This window comes from Paroedura picta, chromosome 2 (assembly GCF_049243985.1).
Source record: "Paroedura picta isolate Pp20150507F chromosome 2, Ppicta_v3.0, whole genome shotgun sequence".
Taxonomy (NCBI): domain Eukaryota; kingdom Metazoa; phylum Chordata; class Lepidosauria; order Squamata; family Gekkonidae; genus Paroedura; species Paroedura picta.
The window spans coordinates 84,339,618-84,360,312 of NC_135370.1; the positions used below are offsets into that span (position 1 = coordinate 84,339,618).

At 44.6% G+C, this 20,695-nt stretch overlaps 1 protein-coding gene and 1 long non-coding RNA gene across 2 annotated transcripts; one reads left to right on the forward strand and one right to left on the reverse strand.

Moving 5' to 3' along the window:
• The first annotated feature begins 1,205 nt into the window (after positions 1–1,205).
• LOC143829855 (uncharacterized) lies at positions 1,206–9,210 on the forward strand. The gene is made up of 4 exons (XR_013228259.1): positions 1,206–1,472; positions 3,692–3,907; positions 4,488–6,350; positions 8,792–9,210. It is a non-coding gene; the product is annotated as an uncharacterized LOC143829855 (long non-coding RNA).
• On the reverse strand, positions 8,965–20,268 carry LOC143829854 (uncharacterized). The gene is made up of 5 exons (XM_077321376.1): positions 20,172–20,268; positions 17,796–17,892; positions 15,608–15,712; positions 14,041–14,154; positions 8,965–9,340 (listed from the first exon to the last, which is right to left on the reverse strand). Exons 2-5 carry the CDS (start codon positions 17,882–17,884, stop codon positions 9,223–9,225), a joined length of 426 nt encoding a protein of 141 aa, XP_077177491.1. The 5' UTR covers positions 17,885–17,892; positions 20,172–20,268; the 3' UTR covers positions 8,965–9,222.
• Positions 20,269–20,695: the final 427 nt, after the last annotated feature.

Sequence of the window (20,695 nt, forward strand, 5' to 3'; positions counted from 1 at the left end):
ATGGCAATTCCAGAGACTGTTATGAGCTAAGTGAGAGTTCCAAAAAGTAACAGTTGTTGGTGGGAGGGGGAAAAGGACACCATAGTTCTTTCATCAATTCAATCACTATATCACTGAAAATACTGCAGAGGAGGCACAGTGCCTTTTGGCAGCACAACAAAGTTACCCTCCTCCCTGCAGTGATGCTGTGCTCAGGACGTGTGGGTGACCCCGTGGCTAGCACGCACCATTTGAACCCCCGTATATATGAAGGGGTGGCCCAGCCGCTCTGCCAGTAGGGCTGCAGCAGAAACTGCCAGCAGTGCCACTCAAAATTTAAGCGAGTCAAGGGGGATTTCATGGCTGCCCTTGAGGCCTGGCAGGACATCCCCTGAGGAAGCAGGCAAGCACCATTCCACAGCACCATGACGTGATTGTGGGAGGTGGCTGTATGACTAAAGTGCTGACAGGCAGGTATGGTTTGTTAGTTCAAAAACACACATCCCCACACCAAAAAATCTGGCTAGTGACAAATGAGACATCATAGTTCTCAAACTTGTATGCAGTCCATGGTTGGTACATGACAATCTCCTCCCATTACTCCGCTCTGTTTAAGGTCAAGCCACATCTCCTCGGACCTCAAAATGAGAAGCAAAGGACTGGCTTCCTCTTGGCTCCCCTGAGTTTAGTCTCATTCTTTCCTTCTGACCATGCCCCTCCCTGATCCTGCCTGGTTCCTGGCCTTGTACTCTGCTGTATTGGAGCAATTTGCCCAGGCTTCAGCCACCTCATTTTCCCAGCCTTCCTTGCATGGGTGAGTGAGGTCCCTGGCTGTCCTCAGTTTGAGCAGCCGGGGTGGGGTGGGCCATGAGTTGAGGCCATGTGTTGGCTCCCAACAGGACAATCATTTAGTGGGCTGGTGAAATAAACCTAAGACCTGGTTTCTATGTATGAGAGAGACCTGCCATGTATCCCAAACGAAAAGTTTGCAATACAGCTGCTCTGCTAGACATGGTAGGTGAGGCTTTGTGGCTGTCCCTCAGTGGCCAGAACTTCCCTGCAGCACTGTGGAACTCTTTCCCTTCCTATTCACCAGGCGCACACACACACTACAGAATTGGCTGCATTTTCCATATCCCTTCCCCCTCCCAGGAGGCAAGGTCCAGCCATCATGTACATGGGTACTTCCCTCCACACGGAAGACTGTTGACAGAGATAACTCCTGTCTTTAGTGCACACACTATAGCTCTGTTATGCATGCTACACCTTCACCTTGGACTTAATCAACTATTTTATTACCACTGCCACAGCAGCATCTGCGTGTGCCATGTTGGAAACACCCAGGGAGGAGAAAGACAAGCAGGAACTGGGACAGCAGGAGCAGGAGCAGGAGCAGGAGCAGGAGCAGGAGCAGGAGCAGGAGCAGGAGCAGGAGCAGGTGGAGGGACCAGAGGAAGCGCAGGAAGTAAGTTCACCCACTTCTTCAGTACCAGGTAATACACCACTCCATTTTGCATCAAAAGTTGTTGAGACCAGGACAGTCATTGCATAGCTGATGTTGTGTTATGTGCTTCATCAAGTGTGTTTGCTCAGGTCCTGCAGATACGTCAGCTGTGACCAGGTTCAGTCAGATCTAGCCACAGTGATCCATACCTTAGTTATGGGCAGACGGGACTGTTGCAATGTGTTCTGCTTAAGGCCACCCTCGAAAAGTGTCTGAAAGCTGCAGGTAGTGCAGAATGCTGTGACTTGTCTACGGTCAGAGCCAGCTATTGAAAGCATTGTCTACCTATCTGCTCCCTAGCCCAATTCAAGGGGCTGGTCTTGTGTTTTAAAGCCCTACATGGCTTGGGAACTGTCTTCCCCCATAAATTCCTGCCTGGGAATTAAAATCATGGAGACTGTTTCCACACCTGCTAAAAATGTCACAATGGCTGCCTTAATGTTCCGCGAAATCACATCATCCATCCTCACATAGGCCTATAATCCCACATGTGCTAATAACCCAAAAAGAATCCCAACAAAGAATCGTCCCCACATGTCTTCCCTGGTATTCTGTCCTTGCAGTGTCTGTGGGGGTGGAACACCGAATGGTCCTTGGGTCTGTTCGCTCTCCGGCGAACAGGTCCTCTGATTCAAGTTGTAGTTGCAGGGGGATGATTGGTGGCTGATCGACCATCGCTGGAGCTCACTGCTGGGCACCTACAGTGGATTGTGGCTGGGCATCAATGGCCATCGTGGAAGCCGGGTCAGAACGAGCCTTCAGGCTCCTGGCCACCCTCTTTGGATGCACCGCAGCATCTTTATGCAGGAATTTGTCAAGTTCCCCATAATAAGGGAAGCTCACGGGAGAATCCCCAGTCTTGCAATTGTGAGAGCACACCCTTTTGTAGTCCTGCCACATCGCCTCTGTCTTCATTCTACACTCCAGCGCACTTCTGTTGTGTCCCAGTCCATGCATTTTTTTATATTCCCTCGAATACATTTCTGAGGCATAGGCCAAGGCTTCCTGCACTCTCTCCTCTCCCCAGAGAGCCAGTAGATCCCTGGTCTCCCTGTCCTTCCATGCTGCCCCCTACCACCTCCGGCCTTGGCAGTAGAGCTGGTAGAAATGCACAAGGCGACGGATGCAGCATGGGATGCCGTGTTTGTTCCTGGTGCCGATCTGTATCTGGGTACACTAATCTCACCACAGCAGCTGCTGCACCAATCAAAAGAAGGTGCGAAAAGGAATGCCAAACTCAGCCACCGGTTTACATAGATGCCCCCACATTGTTCTGCCTCAACTAGCAGTGATTGGTTGTTTAGCACTGAAATGTAAGCAAGGGGGGTGGTGGTAATGGGGCATGTTTGTCTTCAAAACTGAGAATCTTGCCACAAAGAAAAACCTTGCGCATTCGCTGATTCATTTTGGGTGATCATGTTGCAGCTGGATAGCAAAACACAAAATGCTGATATTTCAAAGGTGTTGTCAGAAAAGACAAATGCAGTGCAGCACCACAAAAATGTTCAGGGCCAATCGCAAGGGGGTAGGGGAGGACATAACATTGATGACTGTAGCACAACTCGTTGTTATAGCTTGACTATTCATACTGGGGATAACAGTCCAGTTGCCTCGCATGAAATCACAAACGCAATCATGCGTATTAATGTTATAAAAAAAGGGAATCTCACTAGCTAAATCAAGGAACACTTTGGGTGAAACTCCTTGGGGAGGTTGGAGGGTCCCTAAGTTCTGAACACACATTAGATGGTCACTGTTTGAGTTTATCTGCTAAAGAGAGATAAGGGGTGTCTTTCCCTCACGGTCATGTTAATTCTTAACAACGATCCTGGGTCCTAGCATGAACAAAAAACAAACAAAATGGTGGCAAGGTGAGGAGGGAATGAAACAAGAGGCAGAGGAAGTAGGTGGACTTGGAGGTCAGCAAAAGCATAGCTGTGGGTGGGGAAAGCAGTGGTGTGCCAACATGCATTGGATTGCCAGAATTTGGGCAATTAGGGGAAGCTGCACAAAGGCAACATTTCCTCTGGATCTGTGCCTGAGGAGCCTGATTTTTGTGTGGAATCAGGAAAACTCTGCACAGCTAAAAGAGTGCTGTTACAAAATTTTAGGTTGCTGTGGAATAGCCCTCTGTGTCAAACGCCCTACTGCTTGTTTATGGCTGGGCTGGAAGCAGAGTAATTTCAGGTGCTTGCACTGTCTCTCCAGACATGTCCAGCTCTTCCTCAGAGGTGCTATCAGAGCCGACAGGAGGGGCTGTGACGGCTGACTAGTAACAGAGAAAACCACCAAATGTAGAATGGCAGCCGCAAATTCAGAGTCTACATTCAGAATTCAATGTGATGAGAAGGTGCCGGCAAATAACAACTGCAGAAACATGCGGGGAGATGCCCACCTGACTGTCCCAGCAATTAAAGATGTTTGGTGGGTACATGAGAGGGAGCCTTTTCTATGGTAGCCCCACACTTATGGAACAGCCTCCCCAGGAAGGTGCCTTTGGCTCCCTCAATGTCAATCAGCAGGAGGCAGTCGAAGGCTGTTTTAGTTAGGATTGCATTTGAGTGATTTAGCTTTCATTGCTGGCAGTCCTGATGGGAGGTTTTAAACTGTGACTTTTCTATTTATGTTTCATGGTGTTTTTATAATGTTTTAATTATATTGCAACCAACATTGGCCTTGACCTGGATATCCCAAGTTACCTGATCTTGTCAGATCCCAGAAGCTAAGTAGGGTTGCCCTGGCTCATCTTTGGACGGGAGACCTCCAAGGAATCTCAATGGCAGGATCTGGAAGCAGACAACGGCAAACTATCTCTGAATGTCTCCTGCCACGGAAACCCTGTGGGGTCACCAGAAGTCACCTGTGACCTGACAGTGAGCACATGCACACGCACACACACACACACACATGGCACTTTGAGTTCTACAAGAGAGGAAGTTAGCTAATAAATGTTTCAAATAAATACATAAAAATTAAAGCTATGTTAATATATTTTCTGCTGCAGGACCATCCTGGGCTTCTACAGAAATGCATCCTCCCACCCAGCATCTCACCCCTCCAAGAGAGGAAAGGGAGGCAGCAGACGCAGGCTGCACTGGACTCTGTCAAGAAGTACTGGCAGTCCGTACAGAGACACTGCATGGACACCTCTATGTGCCACGGACATTAGCGTTGCATCCCAAACATTTTTCTCCAAGTGCATCACCCTACCTGTTAACTCCACCCCAACAGTGAAATCAATGAATCGCTGTCTAATTGCTGTGGAAAGCTGGTAGAGGAAATTACTGTGAACTGTTTCCAAGCTTGGAAGTCACAGCTGGAGAAGTGCCTGAACCAGATGCAGGACCAATGGGGTGTGTGTGCGTGTGACAGCTTTGCATAGTTCTGTCGTTAGGGGAGGGTGGCAGGAGTCTAACTATGTTCTGTAAGCTCTTTTGTGGCTTGTTGTCAGGGGAGGGCTCTTTGTTGTTTGTGCAAATAGCTTCTGAGGGTGTTGCTTGGAGGGGTCCTTTCTGTATATAGTGTTAGGGGCCTAATCTGTTGGTGAGGTTTGTTCTTAAAACAAAGTTCCCTTTCATTTATTATTACATGGGTGGCACACAGAACTGTGTCATCCACTTTGGTGGCTGCTGACAACCAAATTTGTATTTACATTATATGCTGATTAGAACTGCTGTTATGTCCTGAGAATGTGTGGCCTCTGACACACACACAAACACACACAAACACACACAAACACACACAGACACACACACTGTGCCATTATCCTGGGTAGCATGACTAGGATTAGGGGTGGCCAGCTGCAGCTCTCACTCTGGGAGAGGGGAGTGCCTCTAGCTCTTGTTCTCGAGGGTTGGCTGCCAGTTGCTGATGCTCTTGCATGCTTGTTTGGGGTCTTTCTTGGGAGACCACTGTGTTATGCTTGACCTCTATCAAATCATCCAGTTTTAAAAATTCATGTTCTGCTGCGTCACTTTGGGGGAAATCTGCCTGTCCCATTTGGCCTCCTTCAGCCTCTCTGGTGATGCCATCATTGATTTTCCAGTGTTCATGCTGGCAACTGTCCTCCTCTTGCTTGGCACTGCGCAAACATTCCTGCAACAGCATGCCTGCTCTGGCTTTGCATACTGGTTAAATGTGTGGTGGGTAAAACTCCACAACAGGCCTTCCCCCATCAGGGCCTGAATGTACATTGAAGAAAAAACAACAGCAACACGGATTTAGCACTACAATTGAACGGAGAGCATACACGAGGAATGAAAAGGTGACCTTGTGGGGCAGTGTCTGGTGGGAAGAGATCGTCACTGTCAACACTGCTGCACATTGTTGGTATGAAGCACTGCCGTTCCCCCCCCCCCGAGCACTCCCCCCCCCCATGCTGGAGGTTTGAGTCAGCCCCCTCCCCTGACCAAAAGAAATGTATTCAGGAATGCTCCAAATATTTGCAAAGTATTATTAGGACATATCATTCAGAACATCTTAAGGACTCATGAAACTCTGTGCATCTGTATTGCACAAAGTGGAGCAGGATTGGAGCAGGTCAAAGGAAGGGTTCTGCAGCAGCACTTTGGTGTTACATGGAAGCCCTGAGAACGGAAGAGCAATATGGTCACCCCTCCCTGGGGTCTCACATTGGTATAGTCAGTCATCGTAATAATGGGGATGGAAAGGATCATACGAATGTTGAAGTGTCCATGAAGCAGTTGCCATGCAAAGTACATCACCAGAAAGTACTCTGCTGTTCACGTAAAGGGGTAGATGTTGTAGGATCCTCAGCATCCAGCATGGCTGGCTGATCCCCCCTGCCCCCAAGTGCTGCAGAGTCCCCTGGACTGAAAAGAAACAACACTGAGTAACAAGGATTGAGGTGACAGAAGGGCATTCTGGGAAAGGGATCCCTTTTATGTCTAGCAAATGCATTTCCTGAAACAAAGTGTACAAACCACTATCATGGTAGACACAGAAACTCAGGGGTTCTACACAAGCTGATGCTCTCATTGACAGAAGCACGTGTCTGCTTCAGATTGCCACCACTCCTGGAGTGCATCAAGTTCAAATTCCTTTCCTTTCTTTTCTATTGGAGGCATTTGTACCAGAGGTAGAAGTCAGAGAACCAACAGTATATCAGTGTAGAAGTGAACCAGTGCTATATCACTGTAAATCAGCTGTTGCCTCAACTGGGAGGGGTTGTATGTGGGGGGGGGAGCAGGAGGATGGCATGTGAATGGATCAGAGGAAGGGTTGGATAGGGAGTGACACAGCAACACGGGAAGTTAACTTGGTAGATGTGTTCCATGATCCTTGCTTCATCTAACTCGTTTGCATCCAAAGGAGTGCCAGTTTGGTGTAGAAAGCCAGTTTGGTGGTGTAGTTAGGAGTGCGGATTTCTAATCTGGCATGCCGGGTTCGATTTTGCACTCCCCCACATGCAGCCAGCTGGGTGACCTTGGGATCACCACAGCAATGATAAAACTGTTCTGAGCATTGATATCAGGGCTCTCTCAGACTCACCCACCTCACAGGGTGTCTGTTGTGGGGAGAGGAAAGGGAAGGTGATTGGAAGCCACTTTGAGATGTAGTTCCATTTAGAAAAGCAAAAAAAAAAAAAAACTTTTGAATTCATCACAGATATAACCAGATTGTGTGGTTCCACCCTGAAGATGTGAACAGCGGGATGATAAAAAAAAAGTTCTGTCTCTGATGCCATATTAAATAGGTTATTCACATACGGAAAAGTCCAACTGTTGGAGGCTGGGATCTTGAACAGGGAAGGGTTGCTTAACCCTTTCTCCACCAGCCACCTATCCATTAAAAATCCCTCCTGCCAGGCTTTCTCGCCTTTCTGTCTGTAGAGGAAAAAGTCAGGTCCATTCTGCACAACTGCCTATGTAGCCAAATGTAAGCGCTATTGTAAAGTGCTAGAATTAATAGCGGCAGGTCTTGATAACGCACACAGCTGTTCCTACCACAAAAAGTGCTCTTCCACTAGTGCTGTTTTCGTTACCCACAGGTTTCCAGTCTTGCCAAAATCACAACAAAGGAGGCGATATTTATCCGTGCTTCTTCCCACCCCTGGCTGTCAATCAAACAGAACAGCCAATGAACTGTTGTGTTCGTGCTCCCGGAAAGCCCCTTTCCCTTTAAAATCTGTTTTTTAAAAACCCGAAACACCAGTAGCAATGAATATTTGTTCATTCGATGTCTCAGAAAGACCTTTTTCACTGGCGTAAGAGCTGGCACATAATCGTTTACATGCTCTTCAAGTAACCCTCCCCCCCCATAGGTGCAATTTCTGGCCGAAATTATGGGTCGTGTCGAACAGGGGGCTGTATTGTGCTCGGGAACTTTAAAGACAATTGCAGAAGGGAGCTTTGTTTTACTGTTAAAATACTGTTCTGAATTGCTTGTGGAGGGACTTTACCTGGAGAAGCCTCGCTTATTCATTGTTTTCGCCGGTTTAAGGGGGAAAATGACGATTGCATCTCCGGAAGCTCGGGGATGAGAGCTAGGGAGGGACATTTCTTCTACTGCTATTTTGAGAACGCACATGTCTTTTTCAGATGTGTTGCAGATTGTTCTCAGGAGTGAAGCGGTTTTTTAAAGGGGGAATCCACTTTTGACGATTCCCCGAAAAGCGCTACATCGAAGCGCTTTTTGCGGGAGTGTTGCAGGAGTGTTGCAGATTGTGTACGACGTCGTGCATAACGTAAAAAAAATAGCGTTACACAATGCTTCAGCAATATTAATGCTGTGCAGAATGACTCTCAGTTTTGAGCAGGCAAATGACTACTGAAAGGATCCCCACTGGTCCTCCACTCAAGATTTTAGCCTCGCACAAAAATCCAGAGGGGTAGCTGTGTCAGCTTCCTTCAGCCAAAATAATAATCTTGTGGCACTCAAATACTAATTATTGTGGCACCTGATGAAGTGGGTGTTGACTCACAAAAGCTAGCCTATGATAAACAGATTAGTCATTAAAGTGACACAAAAGTCCCTGTGATTTCAACCTCCCAAGAGTGTTTTTCCTCGAAAGAAAGTATTCATCAAAGGGGAAAAAAAACATGTAGCATGGCACGCTCTTCCTCAGGGCTTTCTGTAGCTTTGGAGTTATGGTTGCCATTAGCTGATCCCTCGCCCCCAGTTTGCTGTTAACTTGCCTTGTTTGCTATTTATGATGCTGAAATTTTATATTTGTTTGTTAATGTTGTGGTATTTTGTATGGGGGGAAGCTTTAATATTGTTTTATTGTTGTTATGTTTTATTGTTTTATTATGGTTGTTTTAATGGATTTGCAAACTGTCTTCCCAGGTCGGAGACACCTGCTGCCCATGGCACCTTTTTGTGCCAGTTTTTTTAATGCCTGAACACATCCATATGGAAGCAAGCCTGCAAAAGACTAAGGAGAAATACAACTACTTTGCAAGTTTGCTCTGTATCCCTTGTGACTGATTCCCCAATATCACATGCAAAATACCAATCAGTAAGAAGTTATGCTAAGGCTCCTTTATTAAATTTTGGAGATTAAGTCAAGATGAAGCATTCTAAATTATAAACTCTGGTGAAATATTCCCTGAATGTCTGCGTTGTTCTGATTAGCAATCCCATTTTCCTTGATTAGTTGAGCTTCCTTACCAAAGTGATTTCCATAGTTGCCCCTCCCCCTCCCCACATCATTTCATTTATACAGCAAAAGGGGACATGGAAATTTCCTTATGACAATCTGTTCAGTGGTGGATGCTTCATCCATGGCTTCTACCAAATGCCACTCCAGATGCTTCTTCATTCATTTCTGCAAGCAGTTGGCAAATGGAATGGCTAATCACCTGAGTGGCATCTTCAACAGCATTATCTTGAAAACTATTGGAGAAACACAGGTAAAACATTACACAATTATTAGATAGTGTTCCTGGTATCGCAACCTTCTAAGCACACTAATCACAGAAGCCAGAATTTCCTGACCCATCCCACTTGGCTTGTGGAGCCATTTTTCTGTCACTCCCCCCCCCCCCCCCCGAGCTTTGACCTCCTTGTCTTGAAACATTACTCATCAAGCCTTTCTGCAGACCCAAATTTAGGCTTCATGACTCATACCGGCACTATATTGTCACCTTGGGTAACGTAGCTTGAGGATGGTGGTTGTCAGGGGGAAAATGGCAACTGCAGCGAAGGGTTACAAAAGCCTCTCCCCTGCCAGTCTCCTCCTTGAAACTGCAGCTCCAGTTGCTGCTGTCTGAAAAAGTACAAATGTAGGGGGCTTGTGGCTCAGTGACAGAGTAACTGCTTTGTATGCAGGAAGTCCTCGGCTCAATCCCCAACATCTCCAGTTAAAAGATAAGATAAGTGAGTGAGTGAAAGACTTCTGCCTGAACCCTGGAACATCTACTAGCCTGAGGAAACAGTAACATATTGGTAACATATATCTTATTTACAAACTAGGGGCAAAGCCTATTGTACTCAAGAATACAACGGGCACTAGGCCATCCCCTCCCCCCCACGTCTTGGACTGGCCAGCCAAGATCTGGAGATTCATTGGCGGGCCTGGGGGAGGAGGCACTGGCAGCCATTTGCCCCCCCTCACTGCTGCCCCAAAAGGGCTGCTGAGGGTCACGCAGGCCGCAGTGGAGATTCTTAAGGGGAGTAGGTGGTGGGCAGTGCGTGCCCCTCCACCCCAAAAGGGCCACAGATGGGCGAGCAGGCCAGGGCAGGGATTTGGGAGGCAGGGGCAGGAGTCACTGGTGGCCAGCATGTTCTCTCTCCCCTCTGCCCCCAGAAGTCTTGCCGATGGCCTCAAAGGCTGCTTCGGGGCTTTTTGGGGTGGGGTGTGATTTGGCGATGGCCTGTGTGCCCCCCATCCCTAAAAGGTTCACTGATGGCTGTGAAAGCTGTGAAAGCTGTGGCAGGGCTTTTGGGGGCAAGGGCAGAAGTCACCGGCAGGCTATGATTCTCCTCCCACCCCTATCTACCTACCTGCCTGCCTGCCTGCCTGCCTGCCTGCCTGCCTGCCTGCCTGCCTGCCTGCCTGCCTGCCTGTCTGTCTGTCTGTCTGTCTGTCTGTCTGTCTGTCTGTCTGTCTGTCTGTCTGTCTATCTATCTATCTATCTATCTATCTATCTATCTATCTATCTATCTATCTATCTATCTATCTATCTATCTATCTATCTATCTATCTATCTATCTATCTATCATCTTAGCCAGCCAGCCAGCCAGCCAGCATATGGAAAGTGTGTTATATAGACAGGAGATTGTCTGGTTGTCATGCTGCCATTGCCTTGCCTCTGCATCATGACCCCAAGTGCTATCAGGGCTAACCCTACATAGCCTCTGAGATCTGATGGGAGAATTTAGGGCATTTCCGCACCCATTAAATGTAGTGAAATGCTTACATTGCATAGTCGTTATATTCCTGCCCCTCCATATGACGTTGCCAACATCCACCATCTCGGCAGTAACTTTCTGGCTACATCCTCCATTTTAAAGCACTAGTTGTGAAATCGCATAAAGTGGATTCACCAACCTATTTAGTGCTCGCTACCAGAGAGCAACCAGCAGAGGGAAGATATGGAGGCTCAAACATGCTAAAGGCGCCTGCCTCATCCTGCCCTTGCACCTGTCTCCTTCTCCCTTGTTCCCAAGGATGGGAATTTCTTTTTAAAAATGGCTAACTACCTGGAACAATGAATAGGTGGACAAACATGCAAACAATGCCAGAAATAAAATATTTTTTTCAAAGTAGTAACACAAAACATTTCTCCCGAAAGTCCCCCCCCCCAAAAAAAAACAATCAGGAATTATCATGAGTCTCTAAGGATTTGTGATCCCATAAGGGGTGGCATTTAAAAAGCAACAAGCATCTATGATTCTATGTCTAGGCATTTCAACGGGGTATGCTTTTTTTATAATTAGCGGGCATTGCAGGACCCTTAAAATATGGAGAAAGAGGATTGGTTGCCTGCATTGATTGACAGGTGGAAGCACAACGTATATAAGTCACGTTGCTCTCTTCTGCCATTTCCGGCATCAGTTGTGGAGGATGAGACATATGAAAAGGCACAGACAAAGGTGAGATAGCAGAAAAGGTGAGGAGGGGCTCAGAAGCTGGCATAACGCTTTTTAAACTAATGTGCGGAAATGCCTTTAGAGTACATGTACTGATGGGCATTGAGATGCTCTCTCTCTCTCTCTCTCTCTCTCTCTCTCTCTCTCTCTCTCTCTCATGATCCTACTGCCCTGTAGGAATGTCCTTTTGCCTTCACTTATGTTCTACATTTGTATTTGTAAATAAAACAAATATTGCAACAACACCATAAAACTCCACAGTTGTAAGGCACTTCTGCAGAAGACAAACACAACACTAAGCAGGACCAATTATGCTGCTTCACCGGCTCCATTTCCCAGTGGTGACAACTGAAGAAAAAGTAATATGCATGTGTACCATGGGACGTGAAGCCTCTGATGACTTCCAAATATTTCTGAGCTGATTATGGTTAGAAAATTGCCATCCTTGCTACTAATTTTTGGGAGGGGAGAGAAGAATGAATATATATGTAACACTTGGGAATACATCTCAAGAAATTACAGCATTTCAGAAGCCTGTGGGAATTCTGGAAAATTCACTGAACTAGACAATGATTCCAGTAGGACAAATCTTTTCTATATGAATACCTCTGGTCCTTGCCAACAAATAAACATTTATAAATTCAAAAACAATAAATAGTATGAAACAGACCTTATATCTAGTAGGATTTCCAGTGACTTCCCTCAATGATATCTATAATCATACTATTGGTGTCCCATTTAAACTACTTTTTAAAGTACAATTCAGCATTGTCTTTGGCTCTTTGTCCTTTCAAATTTTTGACTGGAAATCCCCTCTGAAAGATCTTTATATTTCAGAATCTGGTTCATTCTCGGTGAGCTTGAGCTTGCCTTACTGTCACATTTGTGCACCCTTCCTTCCTTTCCTTCCTTCCTTCCTTCCTTCCTTCCTTCCTTCCTTCCTTCCTTCCTTCCTTCCTTCCTTCCTCCTTCCTTCCTTCCTTCCTTCCTTCCTTCCTTCCTTCCTTCCTTCCTTCCCCTGGTCATGGAGTTGAACACTTCCTGGTTGAGGAAGTCCTTGGTCTATCCACAATCTGCTGACATTCAGATGTGGGTGGGTAGTTCGTTTCTTGCACAAAAACTTTGGGACAGAATACATACTACACAAGATGTACGTTGAATCTTGAGTGCCTGATCCAACTCTTAATCACATGTTCACACATGGACTAACCTTTAAAAACCTCTCTGTTGCCTTGCATAACTCGAGATACCACATGGGAGAAGTAGAGACTTCAGGCTTTCCATCCATGCTGTTTTTGCAAGTGGGAGTGGGGAGGGGGGGTTGTTTCCTTCTTTGGCCTCCGTGAATCCATCCCATGGCATGTAGAGCTTGAGGAAGGGACAAAGAGCCCCCTCCATTGAGGTAGGGACAAACAGCCATTTCCACTAGCAAAAACAGCACCAGAAGGAATCCTGAAACCCCTTTCCCCCCTTGTTGCATTTTGAGCTGTATAGAATGATTAAAAGGTTTTTAAAGTCTAGTCCCTGTATGAACGCTTGACTGAGAGTGGGTCAGGCGCTCATGACCTGACTTATTTCACAAATAATGTGTATTTTGGTCCTCGGATTCTGAACCCTGGTAGTAGAGTGGTTGTTATATCCATGGCAGTGGAAATAAATAGGTGAAGAGGAAAAACAGAAAAGAGAAGGGCAATCCAAAATTCATTTAAAGTCGTACTTTAAATTTACCTTGAATCCGGCCCATGGTGATGAATGAAAATGTTCATCCAGGGAGATGACAGTACAGTCTAGCTAGTTTCGGATTTTCTTACTTGGACTAAATTTGACCCATGATAGGCATACATTGTTGGTGCCAGTCTAAAGACATTAGGTATACTATCTTTAAGCTTCAGTGGATGGTTGGGTATACAAGCTCATGTCAAAATCCAGTTGTGCCAGAAGAAAATAGTCGCAGTCATCCCCCTTTGTGCCTTCAGGACTAAACCACTACTGCCAATTGAACCAAAGCCATTGCTCCAGAATGTCAATTGACTACTTGAAAATGACTCAGTACTTGTGCATCATATTAGATATCAATCCAAAATTTATAGAAAGCTGTCCTACACCAATGCAGTCTGTTAGTTCACCTGGCTTAGTACTGCTGATATCAGCTGGCAGGAACTCTCCAAGGTGTGCTATGCAGAAGTCTTCTCAGGTTTTGTTACCCAAAATCCCTTTAACTGGAGATGACAGGGGATTTCCAGAAATTAAGCATGTGCAGTGCCACTGAGCAGCTTCCAGTGGTTTTGCCTAGTATTAGATGGTCAGAGGAGTGCAAAGTAAAGGAATGTCTACCCGACAGAGCAAAGTTGCTAGAACTAGAACTTGTGCATCTTGTAGTTCCATCTGACCCTCATGACATTTCAAAAGCATCTTTCTTCAATTTTCTGGCTATTTCCTTACATTCATTTTAAACGCTTTAGTAAGAAAATTTAAAGACTTCATATGGTGCTCTCCCTTACCTTGCATTAAGTTTCTGCATAATCTGCAAACAAGTCTCTTCCGAATTCCTCCAGTCACCAGTGATGTTATCGCCAAAGCCAGATACATCCCTCACTCTGAATGTATTTGGGTCTCTGATGAATAAGAAATAGGCAAAAATAAGGTCAGTGTTGCATGCACATGTATGCTTTTTTATTTTTAGCTCTCTTCTTTAAAGTTTCTACCCACTCAAAAGTACCGTGTCAGACGTAAACCACTGCATAATGTAAAGTTGCAGAAATTAGATATATTCCCAGAAAAGCTTTCCCTCTAGAACATGATTTTGCAAAGTTTGCAGTTCTTCCACTCCAGCGAGACCTCAAATGTTCCAGCCTAGTCAAGCATATTGTCTTCCCAAAGCAAGTTAGGATGAAAATGCCCTGAACAGATCAGGGTCTATTGTGCAATTCATATCTCCCTATTCATGCAGTTGCCTTGAGCTATAGGAAATGTAAGATTGAATAAATAAATGAGTGAGTGAGTATATGAAACACCTTTAAGACCAACAAATCTGTGCCAGCAGAGGAACAGAGGACAGGCTGTATCCACAGTGTCATGATTGTATCCACAGTGTAATCATATCTCATTGCTGCTGGGAATGCCAGTTTATTTATCTGGTCCTTTTTATTGATTCAAGTGTCTTTTATTTATTCTGTTATTTCCATGGTGTTCAACAACTCCCCCTTCTCTATCCAAGAAGGATGCATTTTGATAGGTTGTTCCCACTCCTCTCACCCAAGGAATCCTCACCATAACAAGTGTCTTGCTGCAATAATTCAAAGGCAATTGATGTTTCCCGCACATTTTGAACTCACTTAAATAACCTGCATGGTTATATCCCTCTAAGACAACTGAAGTCAACTGTGCTTACAATGGCACTGATTCTTAAAAATAAATATGTTCAAAATTAAACAACTAAGAATAATTATAACAGCTGCTGCTTTTAGCATTTATTTTCAGAACATTTGTTTCAGAAAACAAATGCCAAAAGCAGCAGCTGTGACAACTTCTAAATTCTGTGTCAAACATATCCTAGTCCACCATTATGTTTGTCTGTCTTCATCCTTCTTGCCATCACCTGAGCCCCTGCTCCACTTGCTTTCCCGCCGGCGCCCCTGACTTCCTGCTGACCGCTGGGGGGCGCTGCCAGTAGCAGCTGTGCAGTGCAACACTGAGGGGGAGCCCCAGCCATGGCGGCCACCGGACAGCATCAAAAGTGAGCCAGTGGCAGGGCAGCCCACAAGGCAGCAGCCGGGGAGGAGGACGAGGAGGAGCCGTGGCCCAGTACCAACTGATCTACGGACTGGTACCGGTCCCCAGACCGGGGGTTGGGGACCACTGCTCTACCCTATTGGCAAGGTTTGCTTGCGTTGGAAGGGAAGGGACAGGAAGATTTCCAGCAGAGTCCAGCACTCATGTTCCTACTTCAAGCCCCAGCTGTAAATATAAATTTAAACATTATTAGAACAGTCTTGCATCTATGTTTTCTAAGAACTACCATGAGTTTGTACATTTGTTTTACTATTTATACATTATGCATATTTTTACCTCCGCTTGGAATTCATTATGGTTTGAAGTAAGTTGTGAGTTCTTTCAAGTTCTCTCAGTGTGCCCAGATAATCTGCCACTTTGGCTTCAGCTTGCCTCTGATGTCTGGGATTTTAAAGAAATAAGAGTAATTAGAAATGTACAACAGTTTGGATATTTATACCCCACATTTCTCCTCAGTTGGACTCTCTCCTGTCGTGATCCTCAAAACAACAACCCTGTGAGGTAGGTTAGGCTGAGAGAATAGCCACCCAAGGTCACCCAACATGTTACATCGCAAAGTGGGGATTTGAAGCTGGGTCACACAGATCCTTGTTCAACATTACAGCCACTATGTCAGTGGCTCACACTGCAAACTATACTGAAAAGTACAACTTTATACTTGCTATTTGTTCTAATTCTATTACAAATCCTATAACCTCACTTTTGAACTCTGATGCTGGAGAAGACTCTTGTAAATCCCTTGGACTGCAAGGCGAACAAACCGGTCAGTCCTAGAGGAGATCAGCCCTGACTGCTCCTTAGAAGGCCAGATCCTGAAGATGAAACTCAAATACTTTGGCCACCTCATGAGAAGGAAGGACTCCCTGGAGAAGAGCCTAATGCTGGGAGCGATTGAGGGCAAAAGAAGAAGGGGACGACAGAGAATGAGGTGGCTGGATGGAGTCACTGAAGCAGTCGGTGCAAACTTAAATGGACTCTGGGGAATGGTAGAGGACAGGAAGGCTTCGAGGATCATTGTCCATGGGTTGTGATGGGTCGGACACGACTTTGCACCTAACAACAACATAACCTCACTAATGTATTCAATACATTCAAAATTCAAGGGTTCATACAAATATCCCTATTCATATTACTTTGCCTTATCTACTTCAAAGCTAGCCTTACTATCATTCAAATCCTTTTCTGTTAACAGGGATTACAAGTATTTGTTTTCAAGACTAGGTATTTAAATGCTTTGATTTGACTGAACTTCTAGTATGTATATGCTGCATATTATGATAGATTCATGGATTGTGTTGTGTTTAGTGCCACTTATTTCATTAATTTTATTTAATTCATTTGTACCCTGCCTTCCTCCCCACTGAGGGCCCAAAGTAGCTTACATCCTTTGCCTCTCTTTCATTTTATCCTCACAACAGCCCCTGTGGGGTAAATTCTCAAAGTCATGTGACTGGCTTGAAATCACCCAGTGAGCTTCCATGGCACAAGTGGGAATTTGAAACTGGGTCTCCCAGATGCTAGTCCAGTGTTCACACCACTATACCACACTGGGTCTCTTCTTGAGCATACATATGATCAAGGACAATGTCTTTATCGACTTCATCAATCAGGGGTTTGACATGAGATCAATGCGTGATCTTGTTGGAGAGAGAATATATTGATCCTGATGTGAAATAACTAACTGGTGCCTTTGACCTTTGACATGGTGTTTCAACGCATTGCCCTCTTTCAATGACTGGCTACACCTTGATCTCATTCGTATCAGTCTGCCATGTTACTGCCTGATGTACAATAGTGAAGGTTACTTAACTTTGCTGCTAAACATAGTTAGTAGTTCTGAGGTTTTGTTGTAATTTACTTGGATCTTGTAGGTGCCAAACAGGCTCTTTCCTTTTCTTTAGAATGATGAATATGATATAATTTCATGTATAATCTTCCTAATAAAGATTATTCCTTTTAAACCTCAAAACGCTGGATCTGTGCCTCATCCATAAAACATAACCAATAAATGCAAATGTTCTGTTACTTTGCAACTGTCCAAAAGTCCCAACAGGACGCAGGGAGAAAAACCCATTTCCCAACAGCACCTAATTCAGGGCAAACAACAAGTGCAGAAACAATCAAAAATAAGGCATTGGGACAAACAGGTAGCCATAGAAGCAGGGCAGGATGAAAGGTAGGAGGGCAAATTATATGAAATGGTTAGAGCAGTCCCCTGTTGGAAAGCACAACCTATGAAGGCAATATGCTTCAGAGGGGCTAGTTATGTGAAACTGATCGGCAGAGCATCTAAAAAGGTAAATAATGGTTTGCATTCCCCATACAATGAGGAGAGGAGTTATAAAGGGTATGACTGGGATAGCTGAAAGTGGGAAACTTTTGAATTGTTTAAGAAACCATTAAGTCAGAATGCTGTTTAAGGAAGAAAAGGAGAAGAGCTGAATCACTGAAAAAAATTTTTTACCTCTCCAAGGGAGGATAGGCTGCTGAGATGTGAGAGAAGATAATCACTGAAACAGTTAGCTTCCATAGGCCAAGCATCACTGAAGCCATGATGTCTCCTTAAAATCAAACACATATTTATGAGTGCAAAATGCCATTCTTGTTTGAGTAGCACAAACTGCTTATTATATCTTACCAGTGGCACAGATGTAATAAAGCCAGGTATAGGTGTACTTATGAGCTGCTAGCAAATTATAGACTGGAGGTCATCTTTGACTCTCCATGACTGTGGATTTGATGATGCATTGCATACATTTGTATGTAATGCAAACACAAAAAGTCCCATGAATGAGAGAAACAGTTTTGTGGTAATATTTGAGGTGAATGGGGGAAAGCTCTGACTGCTGAGCCCACACCTCCTGACCAAAACAAGGTATATTTCTCACTCAGCTGAGCCCTGGCCCTAGAGTTGCCAGCTGTGGGCTGGGAAATTCCTGAAGATTTGGGGATGGAGTTTAGGGAGGGGAAGGCCACAGTGGGGTGTAATGCCATAGAATTCACCCTCCGAAGCAGCCATTTCTCCAGAGGGAATGATCTCTGTTCTCTGAAGATTAGCTGTCATTCCAGGAGATTTCCAGGCCACATATGGAAGTTGGCAACCCTGCCTTGTCCCCAAACCCTGTGTTAGAAGTCTCAAAGGAAGGTCTCAAAGGAAGGTCTCCCATCCTTTAAAATAGTTTTAAACAAATAAATGCGGTTTTTCTCACAGGTATACTTCATGAGAAGTGGAAGCCTGCAGCTACTGAAAGCTTCCTTCAGTGCAGCTACCCAAGGCCTAGAGGCCTTGTTCTAATTGGGAGCTTCTAAGGCAAAGGTTAGGCAAAGTCACAAGCCTTGGTCCCCAAGGAGATACTTGTACTGTGTCTGCCTTCATGTATCAAGGGATATAGGAGGGGGGGGGGAGTTCCAAAACAAGCAAAAAGAATCACATGACAGCCTCCAGATGGAGGAGCAGTCATTACAATAAATGTTGTAGAACAAACCCAGACCTGGCTTGGCTCCTTCATTTTTACACACACCTAAAAGGAAAAGATAGGAGTACTGGACTATTATGCTGTCCTCTGAGCACCTGACCGTAATGTCATTTCACTTACCTGGTTTCCCTGTGGATAAAATGAAATATGTAGCATTCAATTAAAACCACAAACTTCACTGGAATTTAAAAGTATCTCAGACATTTTCCATTGTGACAGTGATAGGCTGGGCATGGCTGGAATTGCTAAAACACAGTCCCAGGGCTAGGTTTATCGCTTTCTGGCTGCTGGCAATTCTTTCTGTTTTATTATTCTTTCACTTCTTTCAGGTGAATCATTAAAATAATTAGACAGTCGGATTTGTGGCTAGCATATTTAAGACTAACGATGCTCAGCCAAGACCCAGAAAGCTGTGTGAGCTCATGTGCTTTTCAGACTTCCCTTCTCAAAAACTGCCTCCCTGCCCCTGCAAATATCTACTCCTGAATGTCAGGGCATCCTCAGGTTCCCTATGACATGAACCAAGGGGTGCAGGAGAAAGAGAACACAGGCCACACACCCCTACGTGTGCACAGCAGCATTTTCCAGGTGAACATGAGGCTATTCTGTTATATTGGGGAAACCCCCTCCCCCAGTAATCCAGTGCTACCCATTGCCCCATGTCAAACACTGGGTTTCTTTATGTGAATTTGGAGAAATTTAACTGGTTCTTGCTGCATGACCTGTATCCTACACGGCCTACAACTATAGTGAAGAATAGTAACACCTGCCTTCTCTGCCTTGGGAGGAACAAAACAAAATAGATACAGTGATGCATCTGGATTGATCTTTCTTACATAGGTGAGTGAGAGTTCCAACAAGCAGAAAGGAAGCTCAGCTAAACTGTCAGCATTATACAAATTCAATTATTTACTAATTTGTTACTTGAGTTTCAAAATTTTAAAGTAGTATACAAATGAATTTAAAAAATAAAACTATTTCTTATTTATATGAATATATACATGAATAAGATATTCTGAAATAGTAGGAAAGAAGGTAACCTTTTCTTTTTTTCATCCTCATTTTTCCAAAGAAATGAGGACTCCTGCTGTAAAATATAGAAACGGTCATTCTAGAAATTATTTTTTAAAATACAAAACAAAACAAACCCTTTCCATAGACATTATCATGCAGCCCGGTGGGAAGATACTTTGTCTATAGCTATTCTCAATTAATGCAAGACCAGTACAAGCACTGGGAAGAAAGTATAATGGAAATGAATGGCAATTACTTCTTCCATAAAGATGGTTAGAAAGAATTTAGTGATGAGATCCACAAGAAACTTTCCCCCTCAAATATGCCAGAAAATACTTCCAAATACTTACTATTTCAAAAGATGCTTTCTTGGAGTAAGCTAGGGTTCTTCCAGCATACGCCTGCAGTGTCACTACCCAGGTCTAACTTGTGTCCCCTATAAATATTCTGCCCTTATCTGAAGTCATTAATTAGGTAAAGATTTAAATAAGGGCAGAGTTTAATAAGGGCAGATAAGCTGGAATTCCTTTTTAATTTCCGAATTTGTCAGACAAACATCCTCAGAATGACACTGAGCATACTGACACTATTGATTTTATACAAATGTCACTGCTATCTTTCCTTCCATGTGCAATTATCATGTTTGACAGGCATTCAATAAATATTTTTGTTTGCTTAGGTTTTATTTGCCAGGATAAATATGTGTGGAACATATTCCTGACATTTGGAAGTTTGTTCAGAATAATGGGCATATCATAGAGGTCATAATGAGAATACTGATTGCTTTAAAATATCCACCTTCCTTCCTTTTCTAGATTGCCTACAGCCATCTGGCAAGTTGGGTATGACCTGAAGGAGTAGTCCTAGGGACATT